The 27,524-nt window shown below is 34.8% G+C and overlaps 2 protein-coding genes across 2 annotated transcripts in view; both read right to left on the reverse strand.

Annotated features, from left to right (window-relative positions):
• DPP10 (dipeptidyl peptidase like 10) overlaps positions 1 to 27,524 on the reverse strand; it is a 1,061,638-nt gene that overhangs the window by 241,722 nt on the left and 792,392 nt on the right. The window lies entirely within an intron of this gene.
• Positions 5,344 to 27,524, reverse strand: part of LOC138146130 (ras-related protein Rab-4A-like) — a 28,434-nt gene continuing 6,253 nt past the window's right edge. Inside the window, exon 3 of the mRNA XM_069067862.1 lies at positions 5,344 to 6,149. Within this exon, the coding sequence (XP_068923963.1) occupies positions 5,788 to 6,149 (362 nt within the window). The 3' untranslated portion in view covers positions 5,344 to 5,787. The remainder of the gene's footprint in view (positions 6,150 to 27,524) is intronic.

Here is a 27,524-nt window from a genome sequence, read left to right on the forward strand (position 1 = left end):
TTGGAAATGATTGAATTACACTTGGTGAATGCTATATTTTGAATTATGCTATATTTTGATTTTCTCTGTTCTTAATTTGTCACTGAATAAAATGGAGAGCTGGTATTTTGCACCTTGGGAAATTGCCTTTGCTTGGCATATTTATTTCTGAACTCCATCATTTAGATAAGTTATAATGAAGGGTTTCAGGAAAAGGCAACAATAATGGTGAAGGATCTCACAATCATGACATATGAGGATGACTTGAAAGATGACAATTTTTAAAGTGAAGAAAAAACACAAGGGGAATATGATTACTCTCTTCTTTCACTTAAATTGTTGTTGGGTAAAGGGTGGTTTAGACTTTTTATTCTTGTCTTGTAAGGGCGGAGTAGAAATAAAATACAGATGCTATATAGCCTCAAAGTTAAAATAAATATTAAAAAATCCTTTCCAGAAATTATACACACCAAAAATGCCTGCCATAATAAAAGATATGAGATAGTGAGCTCCCCTTGTGATTTGCTCTGCTTAAGTTAAAGCTAGGTGATCATGTTTTGAGGGTGTCTTGTTGGTTAGGGAAGCTTTTGTGAGGTATAACCTCTAAAGCCCCCTATAGTGCTACAATTCTCTGATTCTGTGATTTCTCTGTTTAATCAAAATATCATATATTAATCAAAAAGGATAATGTAACCAAGAGCCTACTCCATCTAATAAGGAATAATAACTCACTTCTCAACTTTTACTAGTATATAGTACTGCTCCTATGAAAGGGCAGACCTGACAAAAGCATATATGGAATATTATGAGACATTGCTGTTAGTTCATCACTAACAGGATCATGAACACTTCTATGACAGATAGTGTAACTTCATGGCTATCTAATTTCAACAGTTGAATTAAGAGGACTTTGCATGTCACTTTATTCAGATGATTTTATTCAGAACTTCCTTTCTTCCCAACTTCTAGGATTTTAAGATTGGCTTCTCCTTCTCCCTCTCTCTCTCCCTCCCTCCCTCTCTGTCTGTCTGTCTTTCTCTTTCTCTCCACACACATACATGCATATGTGTGTGATTAGTTAAACTTTATTTGAACTTTTCTAATCTTTGTACAGAGTACAGATTTTATAATCTGTACCTTACTACAATTTATCCTACCACTACTGATCTTTATTGGCAATTGTGTTAGCTGTATAATACAATGACTTGATTCTTTAATCTCTCTATTGCAGCCAATGTAGCTAATGTCACCATGGAGCATCTTGAGGAGTTAAGAAGAAAAATTCTGCTGAGCATAACTTTGAACTATGAAGATGTGTTGTAGGTATTGGAACAGCTTATAAAATAAGACTAACCCATCATGGCCATTCATTTCACTGAATACTAATGCTGTCACACATTCTTCTTTTCATATTTCCTTAAAATTTTTATCACTGAAAATGATGTTGACTACAGTTTCTAAACTGGAAGAAATAGACTTTAATAATTCCTATCATTTCTAATGCTGTCCATATTTAATACAGGTAAATAAATAGTATTAAGTACGTATGCTATAGTTTTTATTCATCTTTTGTATTTTACTAGCAATCTACTGGTAGTCTTTCAATGATATTAGAGAATTACAATTTGCTTAATTAAATTAATAACCAAATAATTATATTGGCATGCTAAGTGAAATCTTCCAAGCAGCATGCTCTAAATCTATTATTAGAAATGGAAGTTTAGCAGTAAAACAAAGAAATTTATTTATGGGTGTTGATTCTTCTTCCTATTTAAACCCATACAAACTGAGAAAAAATAGAAATCATTCTGGAAATCAGCACTTCAGAAATGAATAGCTTATACTAATAGTAAACTTTCAATTATATTATTTGCTTGACCACATATCCAGTTTCTGAAAAAAACCTTTAGTGTCTGCCCTCTGGAATAAATATACTCCCTTCTATTTACTGAGCTTTTACATACATGAAGACAATGGCTCTACTACAAATATTTCTATTTTTAAGGCAGTTTACTTATTCCTTATACAACATGGTTTTGAGTATCTTGGCTTCTATAATTGAGTATGTATTAAGTAAGTAACATGATATGAATATATGTGGCAGATAAACATTTACATTTTTCAAAGTTCTTTTTACATACCTGTCATATTTAATCCTTAATATAACCACATGGTTATATAACCTGTTTTGACATATGAGGACACCTGGACTCAGAGAGATAAATTGATATGTCTAATTTTAACACATGTAATAGCATATCTAGAGCTAGCACACAGATGTCCTGACTTTGCAGCACACAAATTTGCCTTTTTATCAGAGGATTTTTTTCAATTTTAAAATCAGAGCTGTTCACACATTGCCAATTCCCTGTCCTTATTTCCCAAACAGCTTTCCTCTTGCAGTGAGACAGAACAGGCATGTGTAGGTAAAGGTTCATCACTATGGGAAAGACTAAATAAAGGGGACAGAGGAAGTGTTTTTTTCTTTTGTTTGTTTATACTTCATACTAGCAATTTTTAAATCATTTTTACCCATCTTAGCTAGTTTGAAGGGAAGATGGAAGTTTACTTTTTTTTTTCTTTCATATATCAGACAGACATTTGTCTGTCCCTATGTAGAAATAATATATAATTAGAAGAAGGGCTTCTTTGATATCGATTGTAAAATAAGATTTTTCACTATGTAGATATAACTTTTTCCAAGGGACTGAAAATGTTTCTGATCATAGCAAAATCTATCTTTTCCGGATGGCTAGGTGGCACAATGAGTAGAGAGCCAGCCCTGGAGTCAGGAGGACCTGACTTTGGATCCAGCCTTAGACACTTAAACACACACACACACACACACACACACACACACACACACACACAAAGCTAGCCATGTGACCTTGGGCAAGTTACTTAACCCCAATTGCCCTCCAAAAAAAGCAAAAAAAAAAAATTATCTTTTCGCAATAAGTATTTCTGGCTTTAAATCAGTGAATTAACAAATTAATAAGCATATTAATGTATCTGGTCTTGACCAATATCCTAGGCATAAAATATAAGGAATAAAATAATTCCTATCCTTAAAAGGGGGAAACTAAGTGGTTCAGTGGATAAAGCACCAGACCTATAGTCAGGAAGACCCAAGTTCAAATCTGGTCACTGACATTTACTATCTGAATGACCCTGACTCTGGGCAAGTCACTTAACCCTCTCTGCCTCAGTTAATCATATTTAAAGTGAGCTAGAAAAAGAAATGGTAAGCCACTGCAGTATTTTTGCCACAAAAACCCCAAATATAGTCACAAAGAGATGGACAGGACTGAAAAATGATTGAACAGCAAAAACTCTTAAAAAAAAAACTTGAATCCTAATGTGTTAGTCATGAATAAGATATGAACAAAAGAGAGCAGCAATGGTGTTCTCCTTAGAGAAGGGCAATCAAAAACTTTGTTTCCAACAACACAAAAAATGAAGAATGGAGAATTGGTCTTCTGAATTTTTGACAGTTTGAGCTTTGATATATAAACACAAACAATCACACAAACACATCTTGAAAGCACAGCATCTTCTTTTTTATGTTTTTTTTTGGTTCATTTATTAGAGACTTTTAGAAGTAATAATCAGTATTTATTAAGCACTTAATATGTGCTACCTGTGGCTCCAAAAGTTGTAGAATGTGCAGCAGCCATACCCTGGTAAAACCATGTTGGCAGACAGGCTAAACCAGGATGAGGGTAACTGACAGGCTTCAGACCAGTTGGTGAGTCAGGGGAATGTCCTCTCCAAGCATGTGAAGACTTCCTCTGGTGGAATGGACAGATGAGAATGATTTGTTCCAATATCCATGAAGTTGGCTAAAGCAGGTGCTGTGGAATGTTTAGGGCTTAGTCAGACATGGAAGATGCCAAGGTTACCCACTGCATCTGGGGCCATTGCTAGTCATCCTGACTTCTGTCTTGCCATTGGACTTCAATGACTCTGGAAGTGACAGTGAGGTTGATGCCTTTGTGCGACTCTGCCTCACTAAAATCAAGTTCATAAAAGTCAAGACATTGCCTACGATGTCTCTGAACATGATGCATGAACAAGAACAGTGACTCCTCCTCATCCCATCATCATCTCATTGCCAGTTTTTTGGTAATGAAATTTTTCTCAACAAGTATTTATTAAGCTCCTGCTAGGTGTGAGGAGGTGCTGAATATACAAATAGGAGAATAATAGTCTCTGTCCTCAAGGAGCTTACATGTGATTGATTCTTCTATGGCAAATGTATTGCATGGGCTGGGCCTATCCCTAAAGCCTTTGAGGTGGAGGAGAAGCTTCTAGAGCTTGTAGTCTACTGGTTTTGCCTTTGCAGACTCAGGGTCCCCTTTGATCCATGCTAAGGTGTCAGAGCCTGACTCACACATAATGTATTGGAAGTTCCTTAACAATATATATATATATATATAACATATATCACATCACAATATTTTCCAGTGGTTTTTGTCTTTTTACCTCTGCCAAAGTTTAGAAGATATATTGGTTCATAAACTATGAGCTTGAAGACAGTTTTGTCTCCTTCTTAGAGCAGTTTTTTGAGTGGAGATAATACACCTTGCTTTGCTTCCTAAGCTCCCTAGGCATTTCCTTCTCGTACTCCTCCTCTTCCTCCTTCCTCCTCCCTTCCCTTCTCACTGAATGTCCAAACTTCTGAAATCCTGGTTTAAACATGAAACTGGTTTTCATTTGGCTCAATAGTAGGTGGAGAATTTGATGACCCTGGGAATGCTTTGCTCCCTCCAGAATCCATGACAGTTAGTAAATTTCAATTTCAGTAAACATCTGCAAGAGATGTCTTGTAAATTTTTTGGAGAAGAGGAGGTTTGTGTATCTCAAGGTTCACATAGGATGTTTTTTGTTGCCATTTTTACCTAAGAAGACTTTGCTGACATGGGGCTTGCTTGGGTCAGGTTGGGCCTTGTAGGAGTAGCATAAAGACGATCACTATCCTTACTTTCTTGCTGCTGTGTACTTCATATATATATATATGCATACATATATATATGTATATGTATATATACATATATATATATTTCCATAACTAGTCAGATAGCAAATACAAAAGGAAAAGAGGGAGAATGAAACTATTCTTTAAATATAGCTGCTATCAGGTGGTCTTGTATTCAAACAGTTTTTTTTTCATTTTCAATGGAAAAATCATGTTCTAATTTTGTTTTCTTACATTAGTGAACTTTAAAGTAATGACCTCGTACTTCAAATATAAATCACGTAAACATTGTGTAGCACGTGGCCAAAAAAATTAAATAAGAAATGCACTGACCATCAATGCCAGTGGCTTTGTATTTCAGGTCATAAATATAACCAAATATGCAATACAACACAAACATGATAAAAAGAACTCCTCACAATTAACAAATTTTAGTTAAAAAAATATTAAACTGCATTTAGTGCAACATTCTATTATATCATACACCATATACCATGCTTTGGAAACTTACTGCACTATAGTATATACAGGCAGGATACCGCAATGTTTAAATGAAAAGTGAAAGGGAAAAAGTGGAACAGAAAATTTTTACACCTATATATACATCTAACTGAATTGTCCATTGAATTAGATTTATTATATAATCTGCTGTGCCACATTGACTAGCTTGCATAACACCTTGAAGTACTTTTATTTTTCCCCCAGCAATGGTCTACTTCAGACACAGAGTGGAAAGATCGTGATAAAAACGGCAGAACTCCAAAGCTTCATCAGCTGCTTCCCAAATATCATTTGTATGTAGAGCTTAGTTTTCTATAGAGTCCAAAATTTTAACAGCCACACTTTTGAGCACTTTGGGCTTGTGCACGATGTGGTGATCTGAGCTGTCTTAATGCAGCATCTCCATATTGAATACCTGAGCACATTCTTTCTGGATCCAGTTCACCTGATTCAATTTTATTGAGTATTTTTCTTGCGCACTGAACAAAGGCTTCTTCTACATTTTCCCCTGTTAGTGTACTTGTTTCCAAAAACATAAGCTCATTTTCTTGGGCAGACCTGGAAGCTTCTAAGAAAGTAATTTCACGATCTGTATCCAGATCTTTTTTGTTCCCACAAAGTATTATGACAATATTTTGACTTGCTAGCATTCTTGCTTCTGTCAACCAATTAATAAGTGCATTATAGGTTTCTCAGCTGGTAATGTCATAGACTAATAGAGCTCCTGCTGCATCTCTATAGTAACTTCCTGATACAGACCTTCTCGTGCTTCTCTTGCTTCTTGTATCTGAATGGCAAATTTTCTATTCAACTCTGGTTTTTTCAGCAAGAATGCTTGAAAGTCCTTCTAGTCCACTGAATGACCATATTTTCCCCTGAAACATGATACTCAGTTTTGCTGGGTAGGTGACTCTTGGTTTTAATCCCAGCTCCTTTGCCCTCCAGAATATCATATTTCAAGCCCTTCGATCCCTCAGTGTAGAAGCTGCCAGATCCTGGGTTATCCTGATTGTGTTTCCACAATATTCAAATTGTTTCTTCCTGGCTCCTTTTAATATTCTCTCCTTAATCTGGCAATTCTAGAACCTGGCTATCATATTCCTAGGAGTTTTCTTTTTGGGATCTTTTCCAGGAGGTGATTGGTGGATTCTTTCAACCTCTATTTTGCCCTGTGGTTCTAAAACATCAGGGCAGTTTTCTTTGAGAACTTCCTGGAGGATGATTTCTAGGTTCTTACTTTGATCATGGCTTTCAGGTAGTCCAATAATTTTTAAATTATCTCTCCTGGACGTATTTTACAGGTCAGCAGTTTTTCCCATCAGATAGTTCACATTGCCTTCTATTCTTTCGTTTGTTTGGATCTGTTTAACAGCATCTTGATTTCTCATAAAGTCATTAGCTTCCATTTGCTCCAATCTAATTCTGAAGGAATGATTCTCCTCAGTGAGCTTTCGAGATTCTTTTGCTATCTGGAAAATTTGGCATTTTAAGGCATTCTTCTCCCCATTGCCGTTTTGAGCCTCTTTTGCCATTTGAGTTATTCTATTTTTCAAGGTGTTATTTTCCTTAGTCAGGCTGTTGACTCTCATTTCGTAATTTTCTTGCGTTGTTCTCATTTCTCTTCCCATTTTTTCCTCCACTTCTCTTATCTTAAGGTCCTCAATGGCCTGTAACCAGCTCGCATTTTCCTTTGAAGCTTTTGGTGCAGGAGTTCTGACTTCACTGTCTTCCTCCTGTTCCATGCCTTGCTCCTTTTTGTCCCCCAAATAGGAATCTAATGTGATAATCTTCTGTCTGTTTTGTTTCCTTTGCCTGGTCATGTTGCCCCTCAATCACTTGACCCCTAGGCTTTGTCACAGTAGGACTCTAAGAGCCACCAGACAGGGGAGCTTTCGTCCCAAACACTGGGGTTTTCACAGCTGCCAGTGGTATTAGATGGGTGCCCTCTCTGAGGTCTCCACACGCTTTGGCAAGCTGGACACATACCCCAGGACCTCTACCCTAGCCTGCAATCCAAATCCAAGAAGGTTAAGGCAAGAGCGATTACCCCTCAGACTGTTGCTTGGTCCCCCTACACTCTGCAGGCCAGGACCTGAAGCTGCCACATGGTGCTGGCTGGTTGTGCCAGTGTCTCAGCAGATTCTTGCCCCGGGAGCAAAAGCCAGGCACTCCCACTTACTGGGTCCCAAAGTCCAGACTGCACTGACCTCTCACTTTGTCCTTCATGTCTATGTGTTGATAAATCTAGAAAAGGTCACAGCTGTTGCTGATCTGGAACACCTGGTCAGGCCTGCCCTGGGGCTAAAGCCTCGGGGTGGGGCTGGGCTTGGCTCCAGAGCACTGTGCTGGCAGATTCCTGCAGGTCTGCTGGGCTGTCCTCAGTGGGAGGTTAGCTTCTCTGTGTCATTTTGTGTGTTCTGCAGCTCCAAAGTTTGTTCAGAGTCCCCTTTTACATGGATTGGGGAAGGTGGAAGCTGGAGCAGCGGGGACGTACTGCTTCTACTTTGCCATCTTGACTCTGCTCCCTCTGACAGCATCTTCTTATTTGTGTATAGTCTGTTATCATAACTAAAGAAAACCAACCATTGGGGTGGTGCAAATGTTTCCATATACTGGGTGAAAAAAGATATGTATAAGGTCACTTTAAATCAATGATCCAACCAGGGAAAACTTTTACATAATTATAAAATGAAAATTAGGAGTTTTTTGAATGAGGGGAGAGAAATGCAGAATAAGAATATGGAAAACATTAGAGAGCTACTTATCATCATCAGAAGGGGATCAGATGTGACCTGGGAAATGTAGTCCAAGTCTGATCCATCATGGCAAAGTCTATCCATCCTTCCTTTCCCTTTTGTCAAACTAGTATTTTCCCTCTATTGATTATTTCTTATTCATTCCATAACTTATTTCCTTCATATTTGTTTGCATATAGTAGGTGCATAATTAATGTTTTTTGACTCACAGATATTTAGGAAAGAGGTCTGCTGGTAAGTTAAACTTATCCACTCTTACCAAACCTAATTAATACAACTACCTAGGAAACTACAAAATAAGGTATTAATCTCTGTTACTCAGTGCACACCTCTGGATTTGTTTGCTCATACAGCAGGAACATAATTTTGAGGGTAGAAAGTAGATAACATATTCCTCTAGATCAATGGTCAAAACCTTATGATGTGGTTTCAGAGAGGCTCCTCATGTCTCTTTATGTGAAATCTCCTTTCAGTCTCCAGGGGTGGAGAACCTGTGGCCTTGAGGTCACATGTGGCTCTCTAGGTCCTCAAGTGCTGTTCTTTGACAGAATCAAAACTTCACAGAAAAAATCCACTTATTAAAATAAAAGGATTTGTTCTGCAAAACTTGGATTTAGTCAAAATGACATACCCAAGGACCTAGAAGGCCACATGTCATGTGGAGGCCACATGTTCCCCACCTCTGGATTCTATTTTGATTTGCCTGATCCTTCAATTGCTGAAATGAATGTGTCTAGGATTTTTATTCTCACCTAATTGGTTGTGTCCATTTTCTTCCTACCCTGCTTCTTAAGCTAAATCCATCATCTTTTTGCTTCTTGCATTTTACTGACCGTGAATCTTATGATCCATATAGTTTCTTTCTAACTGCCCTAACTCAACTGTCTTACAATTTCAGTTGACATTTACTTCCTCCAAAAGACAAACCAGACCAGAAGAAAACAAACATGATCATCATCCATATATCCCTAGGTCAGTAGTACAGAAAGTAAGAATAAACATTTTAGGCTCCCATATTTCTCTTGGAAATATTTTTGGGGGATTTTCTTATGATTCAATAATAAATTTAAACATCATAAATTTCATATGCCTTCTCAATCTAGAATTTAGGTCTTTCTTAAAATAGACCCATTATTCTTTGTTCAAGGCTCAAAATTTAAATATACTTTACTCAAATCTAACAAAAAAGCCTCAGAGACTGGTTCATATGGACACATGAAACCATATAACCATTTCAATGAAATTTTGCAATCAACATTTTTAAACTTTTCTTGAAATTTGTGTTTTCTGAGAATCACAAACAGACCCTACTAAATGATACAAAGCTGTATACGTACCAGAACATATTTAGACAAGGATAGTCTTATCTTGTAATCATAAATAGCATATTTACACTATTAGAATGGTGAACTGTACATTCTCTTAGGTGTGTATTAATCCACAGCTTCTCTTCCATTCTTTATACAGTTAAATTTTCTACCTATTGCTATTTTTATGACTCTATACATCAATCTAACATTCCTGATTAAGTTCACATTCATTTCCCTTGCATAGTTTTTGGATGAAAGGAAAACTACTTCCCTACTGATGGAGCTGTGAATACATTCAAAATACCATCAAAAACAATTTGAAATATAAAAAAGTTATTAAGTAATACATACACTTTCACCCCCATGGAGATCTAGCTCCTGGAATAATACACCTAGGAAGATCTTGGCAGAAAAGAATCTTTTGAGTTTATACTTACCCACACACATATTCACATACCCTCAAATATAAACACTGTTTAAACAAGGGGGGAAATAATGGCATATTTAGGGAATTAACATTCCCTACTGGTGGAGCTCTGAATATATTTAATCTACCATTGAAAACACTTTGGAAATTTCCAAGAAAATCTATTAAATCACACACTACTTAGACCATAAAGGAATCTAACTACTGAAACTATATAAGTAGGAATATAGTCACAAAAAATCTTATGTGTTTATAAACACATGCACAATATGCATGCAAACACAATATGCATACATAAAATGTATGAACATACTCTATACATGCAAATATCCATAGTAGCATTTTGTATGATAAATCAAAATATAAACATAAAGTATCCAAAAACTAGGTTGAAAAAAGAACTCTAGTGTTTGAATGTATTAGAGTATTACTGTGTAGAAATGAATGGATAAAATAAAAAATGAACATAGGAAAGTTTGTATGACTGATACAAATACACATTATAAACCCAAATAAAATAATAAAGTATGGGTCCCATCTAATAGATTATATTGGTATCATACTGCCAAATCTAATGCAGAAGTTCTTCCTTTCTGGTAGCAATGAGTAAACTATAAAAATGGAGTTACAGAATAAAAATCATACAGTAATACATGCATGCATACATATATTTGTCTCTATATGTGTATACATGCATGTATATAGGCATACATATGCAGATATATACATATGTCTGTGTGCATACACACATACATATATAATCATAAAGCAATCTCTACCTCTAATTCTCCAGTCTTTCTCTTTTTGGTCCCTCAAATGTGAAATGTCATGGACTTTATAAAAAAGAAAAATATTTCCCCTTTGTTATCCTAGATGGACCACTTGTTAGTATATCTTGCTGAAAATGTATGTATTATTTGGCCTCTTTTGCATAAACCAAACTCTAATTATTTCATTCATGAATTAGAGTAAAATACTCCGTTTATATTACAAAGATTTCTCTACTTCAGCATATGTTATAAAGTACTAATTATACTTCCTCCAATAGTACCTTACCCCTCCCTTTATTCCTCACACCTACCCTTTTTAAATGTTCTATAAATGTAATTTCATAAATTTTGGTAATTCTCTGGAATGCAAAATCTATCCAGGCATATAAACTAGCAACTTCTCAATAACTTAATAGTCTTTAAGAATTGACCAGAGCATTGAAAAAAATGTGACTTTCTTAGTTAGCAAAGCACAGTAAAAAAATAATGTTTATTGCACTAGAGGATCTGGGTTCATACCCTACCTTCAATGTTTATTACAGGGTGACATAGGTAAGTCATTAAACCTCTGTGGGCCACTGTTACTTGCACTGGAAAATGAGGATGTTAGACTAGATAGCCTATAAGGTTCCTTCAGTTTCTAGGGCTGTGATCCTATGTCCCATTATCTTATTGTAACATCTCTAAATTTGGCTTTGAAACTAGGGCATTGTATAAAATCATAGATTTGGGGGAGGGGGAAACATAGGACAGTGAGTCTGTCCAACCTTACTTATTATTTCCACAAAATACATCTGTTGTTCTAATCAAGAACGTATCCTTAAAGAATTATCTGTTCATTTCTACCCCCATAGTTAGATTGCTTTTTGTTGTGCTTTTTGTGATGATTTTGTTTTTAGTGATTTCCCTCTCTTTGATGTCTATAGCTACTACATGTCATCTGATGGAAAATCTCTTCTCCTCTAAGGTTCCTGTAAACAAAGTCTTATTCTATTTTCAAAATATTTCACATTCATAAATATCTCCATAACTAGAATACAAATACCTCAAAAAGCAGCAATAATATCTCATATTTCTCTTAAATCAAATATAGTACAATGCTGGCACCAACTAAGCACATAATAAAATTCACTTAACTGAGCTATTCTCAAAGTCATACTTGCCTATTAGATATTTCTAAGTGTATGGTTTTGTTGATCAGTCATTTCAGTTGTGTCTAACTCTCAGTGACCTCACTTGGTGTTTTATTGGCAAGGATACTAGATTCATTTGCCATTTCTTCTTCAGTTCATTTTACAGATGGGAAACTGAGACAAACAGGGTAAAGTGATATGCCCAGGGTAACAGACCAACTGTCTGAAGCCAGATTTGAACTCAAAATTAGTCTTCCAGGTTGACTCTCTATTCATTATGTCTCCTAGCTGGCCCATTTGGCTATCTTACTCTTTAAAATATATCTTTCATTCAGAAATAGAGAGGCCTGTGTCCAGACTTCTTCCTTTCAGACTCATAATCTTAGGCATTGTAAATCATTTCCTACATTTATTCCCTACCAATTAATGAAGGCCTAAGTGGTAAAGTAGAAATAGCCTTGGCTCAGGAATCAGATGATTTGAGTGCAAATTTCATCTGTAATAATCACTACCTGTGCATCTTTCAGTTAGTCACAACCTTCTGGGGTCACATTTTTTTCATCTCTAAAATAAGAACACTGCATTGTTCAGCTTTGAGATTTCTTTCAGCTTTAAGTCTATTATCCTATTGAGTACTACTTGGGATTTCTTCAATTCATCAAACTTGAAGATTAGGTATACATTTCCTTTATTTTTCTTCCTAGCTTTTTTGTTTACTTGGAACAACAAGCAAAAGCAACTTCCAGGTTCAGAATTATGACCATAGTAACTCTCCATATATTCAGTAACAAAGTAAGGGAAAACATTCACAGAAAAGAGAATATCAAAATACAGGGTAACTCAGTCATTTAGTAAGTTTTCAATTCAATTACAAAGTATAAAATCAAAGTACTCCACCCCTGGCTAGTATATTCATTAAGTCAATCACAAAATATCTCTTCTCAAGTGGAGATTAGTTTTAAATCATAAACAAAGTACATTCATTTGGTCACAAATTTGGTCACATTCATTTGGTCACAAAGCACAAAAATAAAAGCACTCCATCCCTGGATCACAACTGAATTACAATTATCTGTTAATACCAAGCACCTTCTCAAAGGGGCAGTGGAGAGCACAAAGGCCATCTACCCCTATGCCACAACAAGGTTATGATAACATCACAGCATTCAATACCCAAGAAGAGGTCTTTTCTTCAACTTGACCCAAGGCAAGGTCTCCGCAATATTTGTTCCTGGGAAGACAAAGCTTAACAAAGCCACAATATACATTGCCAGAGTCCTCATTAATTCATTCTCTGACTTCAGAACAGTCTCAGGACCCCTGAAAACATCAGCAAGACCCTATTCCTGGATTTCTGTAAACATACAACAAGAAAATCCTCCTTCAGGGCTTCTGAACCAACAGCAATGCTGCAGGACCTCAATGCTGTCCTTTATCAGCAGACAAAATCTGGCAAAATAACATCAAAACAGACAGAAAAAATACCGGCACCACAGTCATGCCTCCATAGTTTTCAGAAGCTCCAGGTGGCAGTTCTCAAAAGTTTTGGGCAGCTCCAACTGTCCTTCAACAATTCTGGTGGCTTCAGCTAGCAGTTCTCTCTCTCTCTTAGCAACTCTGGCCCCTGGCAATTCCTTCTCTCTCTCTTTCTGCCTCCATGATGCTGCTCCCAAAAGTTCTTCTGGTCTCTTTCTCCTTGGGCCTCTCTATCCATGGCATCAGTTCCTCCCAGTTCAGCCCCCCTCTTCACCTCAACAAGTCCATCCCACAAGTGGGATTTTCAAGCTCTGGGTTTTAACCCTTAACCCCAAAGCCTAGTCAATACAAGGGATCTTTAAATTCCATTAACATTACAGTATTTTCTTGCCTCATACTTCCAATTACACCCTGCTACCCTTTCCTAAACCACCTTTTTTCACCATAATACTTCCCTGGTAAAAAAAATAATGACTTATTCTAGATTCTCCCTATTTAGACCCAAATCCCAAAGTTTTAGTATGGCATTCAAGGCTATGAATAATCCAGTGCCAGTCTATTTAACAAAATTTCATTTGTTTTATCACCCCTAAACAAACATGGTCTTCCTTCCCTATTATTATTGGAAAATCCAAATTTTCTTCTCTGCTATATTCAATATATTCAATTCATAGCATTAACTCAATATCCTGCCACCACCATCAACTAACCCCAAGTCTTAGGGAGAGGTAGGTGAAAGTTGCAATATGGTAAAATGGTATTTAATCAGTGACTGACTGCCTTGTTATCTCTAAAGTTATTTAGTGCTACAGAAGGATTTAAAAATTTATCTTCTAGATTATTATCCAATAAAAGAATATAGCTATAGATGGAGAAACAAGAAAATAGAGTTCAGGACAGAGCCCTATGGGACACCCATGGTTTGTGGGAATAACCTGAATGAAAATCCAGTGTAGACTATGAAGGAATGATCACATATGAGGTAGAGTGCCAAGAGGTAGTGGTGTCATGAAAACCTAGGGAGGATATATCATGAAGGAGAAGATGTTGATCAATGGTATCAAAGGCTACAGGGAGGTCAAGAAGAATGAGGATTGAAATGAACTGGTGGTTCACCTAATCTACAATAGAAACTAAGGAAATCTAAGAAGTAGAGATGAAAGACTACATTCCAGTCATTGGAGACAACCAGTGCAAATTCAAGAAGATGGACAATTCTGAGTGAAGAAAAGCAAAGTGGCCTTTTTTTTTTTTTTTTGCTGAACCATGGAATTATATGTGGATTACTATATATTAATTACAGAAAAATTAATTAAGGAAATAATAAACATTTATATTAAGTACATACTCTGTTCCTACCATTGAAGTCAGAAGAATTAAAGGCAGGAAGTGAATGCCTTTGAATCACAAAGAGAGAAAATTTGATTTGTTATCTAATTTAATTTTAATTTTAATTTAATAGGGAGCCTATAGAGTTTGTCAGGCCTCAGTTAAATGGCTCAGTGGAGAGAATGCTGAGCCTGGAGTAAGGAAAACCTGACTTCAAATTCAGGCTCAATCACTTACTTGCTATATGACCCTTGGCAAGTCACTTAACCTCTGTTTGCCTTAATCCACTGGAGAAGAAAATGACAAACCACTCCAATACTTTCGCAAAGAAAACTTCATGGCACTATGGGCCACAGTATCATGAAGAGTTATACATAACTAAATGACTGAACAGTAACAAAGGTTGCTGACTATCCTATTTATTCTGGACACAGGGAGTCCAGAGTTCCCTATAGCTAAGTCCCATCAACTGAATACTATGTGGTATAGGTCATACCACATTTTTTAAAGCCTACTTGATTTCTTATACAAATCAAATTCCCTAACCTAATGGTCCATTTTCTCAGAGCATAAGATAACCAATAGGAGTTAAGTCCAGCTAAATAATTGTCCAATGCTGCCATTAGGTCAAAAATGTATATTATTGGGGAAGTATTTCTTTCAGGAGTTTTAGTACCTTAAAATAAGTGATTGAATAATACAAAGAACCAATGTTATCTATGTTGACAGGGGGGAGAACATTTTCTGGAAAATTTCACATCTCTTATATGTGATCTTCTACCAAGAAGTGATAGTTTTATGACTTGATATATTATAATGGTGGTGACTAAGACAACTTTTTAAATATTTTATTTTTCCAATTGTATGGAAAGACAATTTTAAAATATATTTTTAAAATTTTGAACTCCAAATTTTCTTCTCTGCTATATTCAACTTTTTCTTTAAGAATGTGAATGCTATGCCACTTGATGTATATATGTTACTACTGACATTACTTCATAGTCTATGATATCGTTTAGCAAAATACTGTTTCCCTGCTATCTCTTTTATTCAGATGCATTTTTTTTCTTTTGCCTCTTCTGAGATCTTTATTGCTATCCCTGCTGTATTTATTTTTTTTTACTTCAGCTGAAGCATAATAGATTCTACTCCTACCTTTTACTTTTGTTCTATGTGTCTCTGCTTCAGGTATGTTTTTTTTGTAAACAACATATTGTATTGTTTTTAATTCACTCTTCTCTCTACTTATGTTAATGGGTGAATACATACCATTCATATTCATGGTTATGATAACTATATATTTCCCTCCATCCTCCTTTTTTTCCCTCTTTACTCTTCTATCTCTTCTTTTACTCTGTCTCTCTTCAAAATTTTTTTTGTTTCTGACCACCAACTCCCTCAATCTGCCATTGTTTCTGTCATGCTACACATTTTTCTATTCCTTATGTCAAGGTTAATAAAAGTTTCAATTCTGATAATAATAATTGCAACTACTAGTACTATTCATAGTGTCAAGGTGAGGAAAATTTGGTCCTATTCCAATTTATTTTATATTGGTAATATAAAAATATTATGCTGTATAGTAGCCATTGTGCTAACTTCATTGTTGTATGCCTATGAAACCTAGACAGGATACCAAGAATATGCCAGGAAACTGAATCACTTCTATTTGAATTGTCTTAGGAAGATTATAAAGATCTCCTACCAATGTATCAGATACTTAAGTCCTTTCTCCAAGTGAACTATCAAGCATTCAAACTCTACTGAAGAGAGCACAACTCTGATGCGATGGCCCCATGGTTTGAATACCTAATGTGCAGAGAATTTACACAAGGGAAGGGACCCACATGGAGGTCAGAAAAAGCAATATAGGGACATTATCAAGTTCTTTGTGAAGAACTTTGATATTGATTGTGAAATATAGAAGACAATGGCACAGAACTGCCCAGCACAGTGTAGCTGCATCAAAGAATGTGCTGTGCTCTATGAGCAAAGCAGATTGCAATAGCTCCAAAGAAACACGAGTTGCACAAATTCAGAGACATTTCCCCTTCAAATGTTAATATGGACTTTTTGTGCCTGATCTGTGGTAGAAACTTTTGAGCTTGTGTTGGTCTGAAGAGCCACAGTGGGACACAGATACCTTGACCACAACGTAATGATGCAATTTTGGTCCTCTTTGAGTTCAAAGGATAACAATCAACCAACCAACCAGAGGGCCTTGGAGTTAAGAAAACCTTGCTTCAAGTCCTTCTTCTGGCCCATACTAACTTCTTGATCATATATAAATCTCTCAGTAGCCCATAATATATAAGGCTATACAAGCAGATTTGCAATCAATGAAAAGGATTTTTATCCTGAGGATTCCGTGGGCCAATGAATTCACTAGTCCTATAATCCCCTCATCCCACAAAAAAATAAAATATCATTGTTTGCTACTATTAATATTATTATTAACCTCTTTAAAGAGTTTCTTTTTCTTTTTAGATTTACAGTTAAACGAGTTATGTTCAAAATCCTATTTACTGTTTACATCAACCTGGATGAGTAATTTAATCTATCTGACTTTCTCATAAGCAAAATTTGAATAATATTTCATTGTCTCTTATTATGTCTCACAGGGTTGTTTGTGAGGGTCAAAGGAGATAACATGTAAAGTATTTGTTAAACCTTAAAATATCAGATAAATATCAATTTTCAGCCATGTTTTTCCTCCTCCTTAATGACTCACATATTCTTATTTAGGTAATAGGCAATACATACATACATATTTGATAACATTGATACCAAAAATGAATCATATCCTCCTACCCCTCCCGTGCAGATCACACTGCTACTACCAATCAATCCTCTCTCTATTATCCCCATAACCAGGTGACAATTTCACTATCTTTACCACCTGAAAAGGAATCCATAATCCCTATGTATCTAGGCTTAATCCTCTGTTGGGCAGACACATCAATAGGCCAGAAGTACATGGTAATTTTGTCATCTATCATAATATTATAAATTTAGATGCTCCAGACATTTGCAGCAGCCCTCTCCCTCCAATATATGTCACTTTGTCTTTTAGAATGTGAGATCCTTCAGGGTAGGGACTAAATTGTAATTATCTGTTTAATATTTCTATTTCTAATGTAAATTTCTTATCTATAGATAATGTCTATCTTTGCTCTTGTCATATAATAAGTTCTTGATAAATCTTTTTTTCCCCTTCATTCATTCAATATTAATCAGCTTATTTTTATTGATTTGTCAAGCTTTGGACAGACATTTATTTTCAAAGTGGAAATACTTTGTTGGGGAACAACCACTGTTTTCTCATGTCCTCTTTCTCCTCATCAATGGGATGTATGTGTAAACATCAGGATAGAATTATAAATTCACTCTGTGTCCATGGAATAGCATTAACTAGCAAGTGTGAGACTTGATTCCATGATTTTGACCTCATTAGAACAATTCATTGATTGAGTTAACTGAAGTTTTAAGATGTATAGTCAATATTATTTTAACAGCTATTGCAAAAGATGTCCTTTTCTGCTCCTCCAATAAGAAGATCAGCGATGAAGAAGGCAAAATTGCCCATGGTTTATCCAAAGTAAAGTAAAATCATTTTGATTTTAAAATAGATGACATAAAATAAGAACATGAAAAATATTCTCAAATGGGAATATTCCTTCTAGGAAACTTTGTGTTAAGAAGAAAAATATTTTTACAATGAAGAAAATTGTATAGAAACTTAAGCATTCAAAACAAGAAAAAATATTTTTATCTTTTACTAAAGATGAGTCCATGAGTTTTAGAAGTGAACAGGAAAATCAATAAGCTTAATTAGAACTTCAGGATTTAGTTGATTGTCAGAGAGAGAGGAGTCAAACAGTCTACAAGTGTTAATAGAGTTCCTATCCAATATGTAGCAGTGAAATCATTGTTTATCCATTTTGGAAAATAAATTAACACTGACATCATTCTCTCCAGACAAGTCCCTTTGCCACCTTCCCCACCCTCCCATCACCCCTACAGATTTGAAGGAACTAGTATTTGGAAGCTGAGTGATTAATCCAGTGATCTGAGAAAGAAATGATCCTATGATCCATCTCGAAAACCCCATAGTTAGCGAAAAGGAATGGGCCATGTGATAGTAGTGAAAGTCAAATAAACAATACCAATCACCATTGTATTCATTTGTTAAACAATTAACATAAACATATGTATTGCAATTTGTTCCAAGATCATTTCTATCTAAAGTTCATCAAAGAAGCCCCATAACAGCTGAGATTATAAGGAATGTGTTACACATCTCTCTTGTTATACAATAATGAATAATTTAGAAAATGTCCTAGTCCCATATTTTCAACAACCATATTAAGTTGCCATCCTCAAAATTCCTGGATCTTATATATAAATTCATCAAATAATATATTTTTCTCCACTGATTACTATCTTGTAATCTCCTAAGGGAAGGTGGAGGAATATCTCTATTTATGAAATCCCATAGAAAAAGGTAAACTATGAGTCCATATATGAGTTGCTGTCATAGCATTCTGCCAATATGTATATAGATTTGAAAAAAATCCATTCTATTTCCAAGCAAGAGTAAATTATAATTTTTAATTAATATATTCTGAGCCTTGGGAATTTAAAGATCTTCCCTACCCCTTAATGGGCCTCCCTTGGAGCTCACAAAAGAAGCTTGATTAAAGGAGGCCTTAGCTTTGAAAATCCAGATGTTAGTACTTCTCTCTCTGGTAACTAACTATGAATGTATGAAATGGTCAGACAGCTAGAAACCCTGTCTGTTGATCTGTTCAATTGTGTTATTTTCTGTCTATATTTTTTTTGTCTGCTTGCTATTTCTCTTCATATTTTCTCTGAAGTTCGCGGTGTTGACTTTTCCCCCTGAATTAAGTAAATATATGTTTGATTAAAGTAAGATTGTTAACTCTTTTTGAGTTGCTTTCCTTTAGAAAAGCAGATCAAGGAATGTGTGCTAGCGGTTATACTAGGTATGCAAGGTTGCTTGCTGTTACATTCTGTGCCAGGGAATCTTTCTTTATTCTTTCCCTAATTCAGATGCTGTATTATCACTTAATCATTCATTTGGAAAGGCCTTTGTTGATAAATGTTGGTAACAAAGCAAAAACAAACAAATCTTCTTCATATTAAAAAAAATTAGCTTCAGAAAGAATGTCCCTATTAAATCTATAGTTAGTGGTACTCATTTTCCTACTTACACTTTACACTTTTTAAAATCCCTAGAGTCTTTCAAAGTTCTACCACAAGGATGGAGACTTCTTGAGAACAGGGAATATTTTATTTTTTTCTCATAGTATCTCCAGTGCCTGACATAATATCTGTTACATAATAGGCAAGAAAACAATTTATTGATTTATTAATTGAATTTTTCTTTATGCATACCTTATGAATTTATGCAGATTATTTCATGCAAGTATTTGGTTCTCTAGGGGGCTTCCTCCTTAGAAAGGATGGTTTCTCCAGAATCTGTTTTAATGAATCTTCAAATATAGCCTGAACTAGACAAAATCAGATATACCCAGGAATAGACAATCAGATAAACTGGATAAATTTAAATCATGCTTAGGAGCAAAAAGTCATTGCTGCCCATTTTTATAGAGAGATTAAAAAAGAGAATTTTTCCACTGAGACATGTGGGTAAATTATAATTTACTCTATAGGAATTCTAATGTTCTATTGAAACGAAAGTTTGGATATCTCTAAACAGCTTAACTTAGAATAAAGGTAATTAATTTGGTTACAGAATGGTCCTAATGATATTAAGTTTCATGTCTAATCTTGGAGTTGCATGATTTTAAGGTAGAAACATTTTTTCTCATTTTATGGTCAAGAGAACTAAGGTAAAAAGAGGTTAAGTTAAAAAAAATAAGAGGTTAAGTTACTTGCCAGAGGCATACAGTCAATTAGTGGTAATGCATGACTATTTAGTGCTGTAATGGACCATAGAAATCATCTAATACAATTCTATCTATTTATACCTAAAGATAGGCAGGCCCAGAAACTTTTATACAAATTAATAGGTTCACAAATGTGCTAAGCTATGTTTTGAATCCAGGTTCAATGACATCATATGCAGTACTCTCACTATCTTTATTGTCTTTGTGGAAATCAACTAATTTTATACAAAGGACAATGTCTGTTCCAAAGATGAGACCTAGATTCTTAATTCCAGTAATTTTTATCACCATTGTAATTCTTAATTTGATTGGCACAAGAGTGGTGCTACTGTCAGAGTAGAACTCATTTCCAGTACTAGAAAAAATATTTATCACCTCATATCTTCATGAATTGAAGACAAATCACTTATGTTTGTATCATAAAAATTCCATGCTATGAATTATGAATATAATTAAATAATACTGTTATAAGAAATAAAGGAGAGCATTTCAAAGAAGCTTGGGAAGAAATAGAGTGAAGTGAGGAGAAACAGAACAATTTATACTACAAAATCAATATTGTAAAAATTAAAAAACAAGAAAGCTGATCAATGAAATGATCAACCCTCCTTACAGAGGGCTAATCATGAAGAATGCTCCACCCTAAAAATAATGAAATGATATCTTAATATAAAGAAAAAGAAGTGTATTTTGTGGACATATCCCATATAGAATTTGTTTTTGCTTCATTATGCTTATATCATACAAAGTTTGTTTCTTTTTTTTTTCTATTCTTCCTTTCTTTTGTTCCTCTGGTGGTATGGATAAAGGAAAAAAAAACACCTAAGATTTTGTACTTCACATATGCATATATGCATGTATACATATCTATGATAAAATGTAGTTTATTTATACATATGTTAAATTATATAATATATCAATACATATACATACTTTAACCCGTAGCTTTATAAAGTGTGAACTTCTCAGACCTTAGTTCATCTAAACTAGAAAAAACTGGGGATTATCAAAATAAATGTTCTGTCTTTAATTCATGAAAAATATGTTGCTAATCTTTCTCTTCTTTCCCGCTGTCCCTGGAGAAGGCAATCAATTTGATATAAATTATACCTGTGGAGTCATGCAAAATATAATTCCATATTAACCATGTTGAAAAACATAGACTAAAGAAAAAAAGAAAAACATATGCTTCTATCTGTATTAAAATTCCCTCAGTTCTTTCTCTGGAGTTGTACTGTATTTTTCATTAGAAGTCCTTTGGAATTTTCTTGGATTATTGTATTGCTCAAAATAGCTAATTCAATCACAGTTGATCATCATACATTATTGTTGCTGCTGTAAACAATGTTATCTTGGTTCTGTTTACTTCACTTTGCATGATTCCCTATAAGCCTCCTCAGGTATATACATATATGTTTAAAGAGACATATATGGAACACGAATGGAAAGGGAGGCAACTGAAATGAATACTGGATACAGTGAAAGGTGTACATTACATCTCTGTGTCTGTCTTACAAATGGAGTATTTAAATCTGTGATATCAAAATCTTGAAAATCAACTTAGTGGGAATTCTTCATTTTTGAGCAGATGATACTACATCACTTCTCTTCCTTATTTACTTTTTGCTTTCTTTTGCCTTTTTTGAAATATTTCAAAGATGAAGAGGAGTATGTCTGTTTCCAAGGCTGAAGTGGGTCATGTGCTATGTTATGGAAGACAAGCAGGGCTCTGACTTGTAATTTTGTCATAACGGCTCCAAAAAGAAAGTTGCCTTGTATCTGCCAAAAATGAAAGACAATTCTGACGACATGGAAAACCTATCACTGAAGCAGAAATCACGAAATATTTTAATATGCTATCCTCTGAATAATCAAGTCTCTGAACTATTTTGAGGATGGAAGCAAAGTATGGGATAAGTTTTCAGTAGCCAAGTTGATTTTTTTCTGAGCACAAAATAAGAAGCAAAAATGTGCCTTGGAAAAATCACCAGTTTGAGTCAGAAGTTTAAGGTATGAATCCCAGATCTGATGATTACTGACTACATGAGCTTGGGTGAGCCACTTAACCACCATTGAGTCTCCATTTTTTCCATGGTAAAATGAGAGAGTGGAATTAGATGGTATTGGAGGGTTATAGGAGCTCTCAATCTATGATGCTCTATAATCGATAGCAATTAGAAACCACTTTAAAGTTTCCAAAGAGTTTCATGTTATCTTGTTTGGTCTTCAAAAGCAAAGCAAAACAAGACAACAATTGAGATAGTTACTATTGCTATCCTCATTTTACTGAGGAAACTAAAGCTTCTGAAGAGGTTAAGTGATTTACCCAAATAGTCAGTATTTGAGACAAGATTTGAACTTATTTTTTCTTGACTCCAACACTGTATTAGCTAACTGCCTAATGTAGCTAAATATTCTTGATTGATCAAACAATTGAAATGGTGCCAATTTAATTGCATCTTAATCTTTGCAACATTTCAGCCTGAATGCCTAAATAATGACATGTACCTTCTTATACTTTTCATATATGAAAATGAAGACATTAGCACAGGACATTTGTAGAGGAAATGTTTCAGATTTGGTACAAATGCTCTCTTTCTCAAGCTATCCATCTCACTTGAATATATCTAGCTATTTCCTTGGTGTCTATCCCATTAAAAATATAGGCTCCTCAAAATTAGAAACTGTGTTTGCATTTCTTTGTGTCCTCAATACTTTGATGTTTTGCCCTAAGCCTAGTAAATATGAAGTGCTTAATGAAGAATTGTTGATTGACTGAAACCTGTTAAGTAGAGGGTTCTTTTACAAGGAACTATTTTCATGATTTCCTCACATAATATAATGCTATATATACATATATGACTATATGTTGCTGAATATATATGTATGCACATTCATATGTATGTAAATATGAAAATATGTGTGCACAAGAATGTGTTTGTATGTATAGCCTTATAATTGATCTGTGGTGTATCAATTTTATCTATGTAACATCTATTGAAATAGTTCAGGTGACAGTAGATGAAAACCAGAGCTTAGATTTTGGAATTAGTTCCCTTAATCTTAACATACTAAATATTCATTATCTAGGAATAAATAAGAAACATATAGAAAATGCTTTCTTGTTCCCAATAGGAGCAATTGGTGGAAAGGTCTGAGTTTATGCACCTAAATTGTGTTTTTGTAACTCCATAGAAAGTAGTATAAATTTAACCTATTTAGGGGTTACTTAGGTTTGGGAGGAAGTGCAAGCCCATATGGTAATTATTTTGTCTGATCCCTTTGCTTCTGATTCTGCAGGACTATATAGAAACCAAATTTTTAAAAAAATCTTCTGAATGAGAAAGAAGACAAAGACAGAGACAGGATATATTTTATGACTAAACAAGACACTCAATATGCACTTACATTTAGAATTGTAAAGTTTATCATTAGAGGGTGATATTATATATCTTTTACAACAGTTTCCCTTAACACATTTTAAAATGTAAAAATGTGTTATCCTTTGGACATATACCACAATTGCCTATATAATCTCATTTCTAGTGAATGGTCTCATTTACCCTATTAACATCATGTCTGGTACATAGTAGATATGTAATAAATGCTTACCAACTTATAAAGAAGCCTGAATAAATATTTTCAAAAATTCCTGGGGTAGAAGTAAAAGATAGAATTTTAAAGATATAATGGACATTTCTGCCTGAAAATTCAATTTACTGTCAATGATATATCAGCATTGTCTCAAATTGCTGTACTATTAACTTCTCTCTTGCTGATTTTCTTTTGTTTCAAAGAGGTCAGACAGAAGTAATAGTAATAATAACTAACATTTATATAATTATGTACCAGGCATTGGACTAAGTGTTTCGCAATTATTGCATTTGATCCTCCAAATAACCCAGGAAGGTAGGTACTATTGTTATCTCTATTTAACATATACAGATATATCTATATCTATATCTATCTATCTATCTATCTATCTATCTATCTATCTATATAACTATGACTATGATTACACATATGACTACTACTACTACTACTACTACTACTACTACTACTACTGCCACTGCTACTGCTACTGCTGTTGTTGCTATTACCTACATTACAATTGCTCCTTCTTAGACTTCTATGCTGATTATCACCTCTATCCTACTCTCTAATTGTGGGTACGCTGCAAGTCTCAGTGGTGGATTATTTTCTCTTCTGTCTCTATACCCTTTCTCTTTGATTTCATTAGGTCACACAAGTTCAGTTATCATCTCTACACTGATGACACCAAAATCTTTATATCCAGTCTTATTATCTCTTTTGAGCTCCAGTTACACATGGCCAAATGTCTATTGATCATTTCCACCTAGATGTTTCACAGGCACATCAAATTCAAGATATTTAACTTAGAGATCATCATCTTTCTACCCTAACCCATCCTACTTCCTACTTTCCTATTTCTATCAACGATGGAACCATTCTTCTATTCTGCAACCTCAGAATCATCCTCCATATTTATCTTGATTCTCCTTTACTCTTCACATTTAGTCAATCATCAAGTTTTGGTCATTCTTTCTCTGTAATATCTCTTGCTTCTGTCCCAGTTTTTACACAGCATCCACTTTCATCTGCATTGGCTTCAAATTCAGTTTCCATACTCCTAAGCACCTTGCTTTTCACATCTGTGTGATTATAAGCAAGAAGAAAAAAAAATTCATGATGTACATAGTGTCTCACTTAACACTGTACCTTTAGAAATAATTCCATGTTCTTTATCTTCAGCCTTGTAACTCCTGACACTTGTCCAGTAAGGACTAGTTCTCAGAATTGTAACTGCAATGATACTACTACCATCTCTCATGTCAAGGGATTTTGCATACAATGTTTTTTACATCTGTCATCTTTGAATCTAAAATAGATTTTGCTATACATACCAGGCAGATGGGCTGGCATTACCTTTCTCTTTCCACCCTACTCCAGGAACCCACTGGATGGGTGCGTTCCCACTGACCACTCATTTTTCTCTCTGAATTTCTTAAATCTGTTGTTGCAAATTTGCCTGCTCCCTCAAATATCTCTCCCTCTCTTTTTTTTTCTTTTTGGAGGGCAACTGGGGTTGACTTGCCCAGGGTCACATGGCTAGATTTTTTTTCTGTTAAGTGTCTGAGCCCAGATCTGAACTCAGGTCCTCCTGACTCCATGGCCGGTGCTCTACTCACTGTGCCACCTAGCTGTCCCTCCCTCCAATATCTCTAGGGCAGCTGAGTGGTGAAGTGGATAGATGCCCAGAACTAGAGTCAGGAGGACCTGAGTTTGAATGTGGCTTCTGCTCTTCCTAGCTGTGTGACTCTAGACAAGTTATTTGATTTGATTTTTTTTTTTTGCCTCAGTCTCCTCATCTATAAATTATGCTGGATAAAAAATGGCAAATTACTCCAATAGTTTTGGCAAGAAAATTCCAAATGACTTTGGAGTGACCATGACCATGTTCATGAAAAGTTATACAAGACTAAAAAAAAACCTCTGCTAATTCTTTAATAAAAAGTAATAACTCAAGTCTATTATAGCCTTACTGAATCAAATCATCCTCAATACTAAGACAATCATTTTGCTTCATTGAGGCACTATTGATTCCCTCCAAAGGAAGAAGCAATCAAATTACTTTTAATCTTTTCAATTTATCAATAATGATGCAAGAAATTTACTATTAGGGAGTTTGTTTAGGACTCTCAAAGGAGGTACAATCAGTACCATTCACACATAATCAAAAATAGAAACAATGGTCTCATTGTTTTAAAATCATCAAGTTGACTAGACTTTCCAAATCATCTCTTTCTTTACATAACTCCCATTTGGGCATATGCTGGAGCCAGTTCCTACAAGCTCATAAATGACAACTGCCAATTTTTTTTTTGCATTTGCACATCAATAATCATAAAAATCTATGAAGTAGGACTTGATTTACTGTTTTGTGGAATATTTAGACAAAGAAAGTGATGGAGATATTTGCAATATAGATTAAATTGAAATGGATTTCTTGTTTTATGATTTTTTATTTTTGCTTCTGTTTTTTAGAGAGAGAGAACTGGTTGTGTGTAATGCCTAATATGTGCTAGGCAATATGCTAAGTGCTTTACAAAATATTAAATAATTTGATCTTCACAACATTTTTGTGAGGCAGGTGCTATCACTATTGTATACTTAAGAAAAATGAGGTAAATAGAGTTTGGGATTTGCCTGAGGTCACGGAGTTAGTAAGAGTATGGAGCTAGATTTTAACTATTTTTTGTAAGTCCAGACCCAGCATTTTTTTCTAATTGACCACTTAGTTGTCCCTAAAGAAAAGATATAGCTATTGGAAAAAAAGAAACAAAATATCGAATTTAGATAGATAGATAGAGATATATATGGTATAAATGAATAAATATTTTATATATACACAAGTTGTAACTGAATGGAGTAGTGGCATAGCAGGGGCCTTCACAATGGGTTTACCTTATTTAGAAATAAGTAATATTTAATTAAATATGACATGCCCCTCATACAAATAAATCCAGAAATACAAACTTAAAGAAACCAAAAGCATGCCATACCAGTGAAACTACCAAGACATTATTGTATAGAGCTAGAAAAAATAAGAAAATTCATCTGGAAGAAAAAAGTTCCAGAATTTCAAAGAAATTAATGAAAAAGTAATGTTAGGGAAAGTGGCCTAGATCTTAATACCAGATCTTAAATTGTATTATAAAGCAGCAATTATCAAAAACCCTTGGTAGTGGCTAAAAAATATAGTGGCAGATCAATGGAGCAGGTTAGGTACACAAGACAAAGTAGTCAATGACTAAAGCAATCTATTGTTTGACAAACTCAAAGACCCCATCTTCTGGGAAAAGAATTCACTATCTGGTAAAAAAAAAAAACTGCTGGGAAAACTGGAAAAT

This window comes from Petaurus breviceps, unplaced genomic scaffold, assembly GCF_028583685.1.
Source record: "Petaurus breviceps papuanus isolate PSGF00001 unplaced genomic scaffold, PetGlider_PUasm1.0 90752, whole genome shotgun sequence".
Lineage (NCBI taxonomy): Eukaryota > Metazoa > Chordata > Mammalia > Diprotodontia > Petauridae > Petaurus > Petaurus breviceps.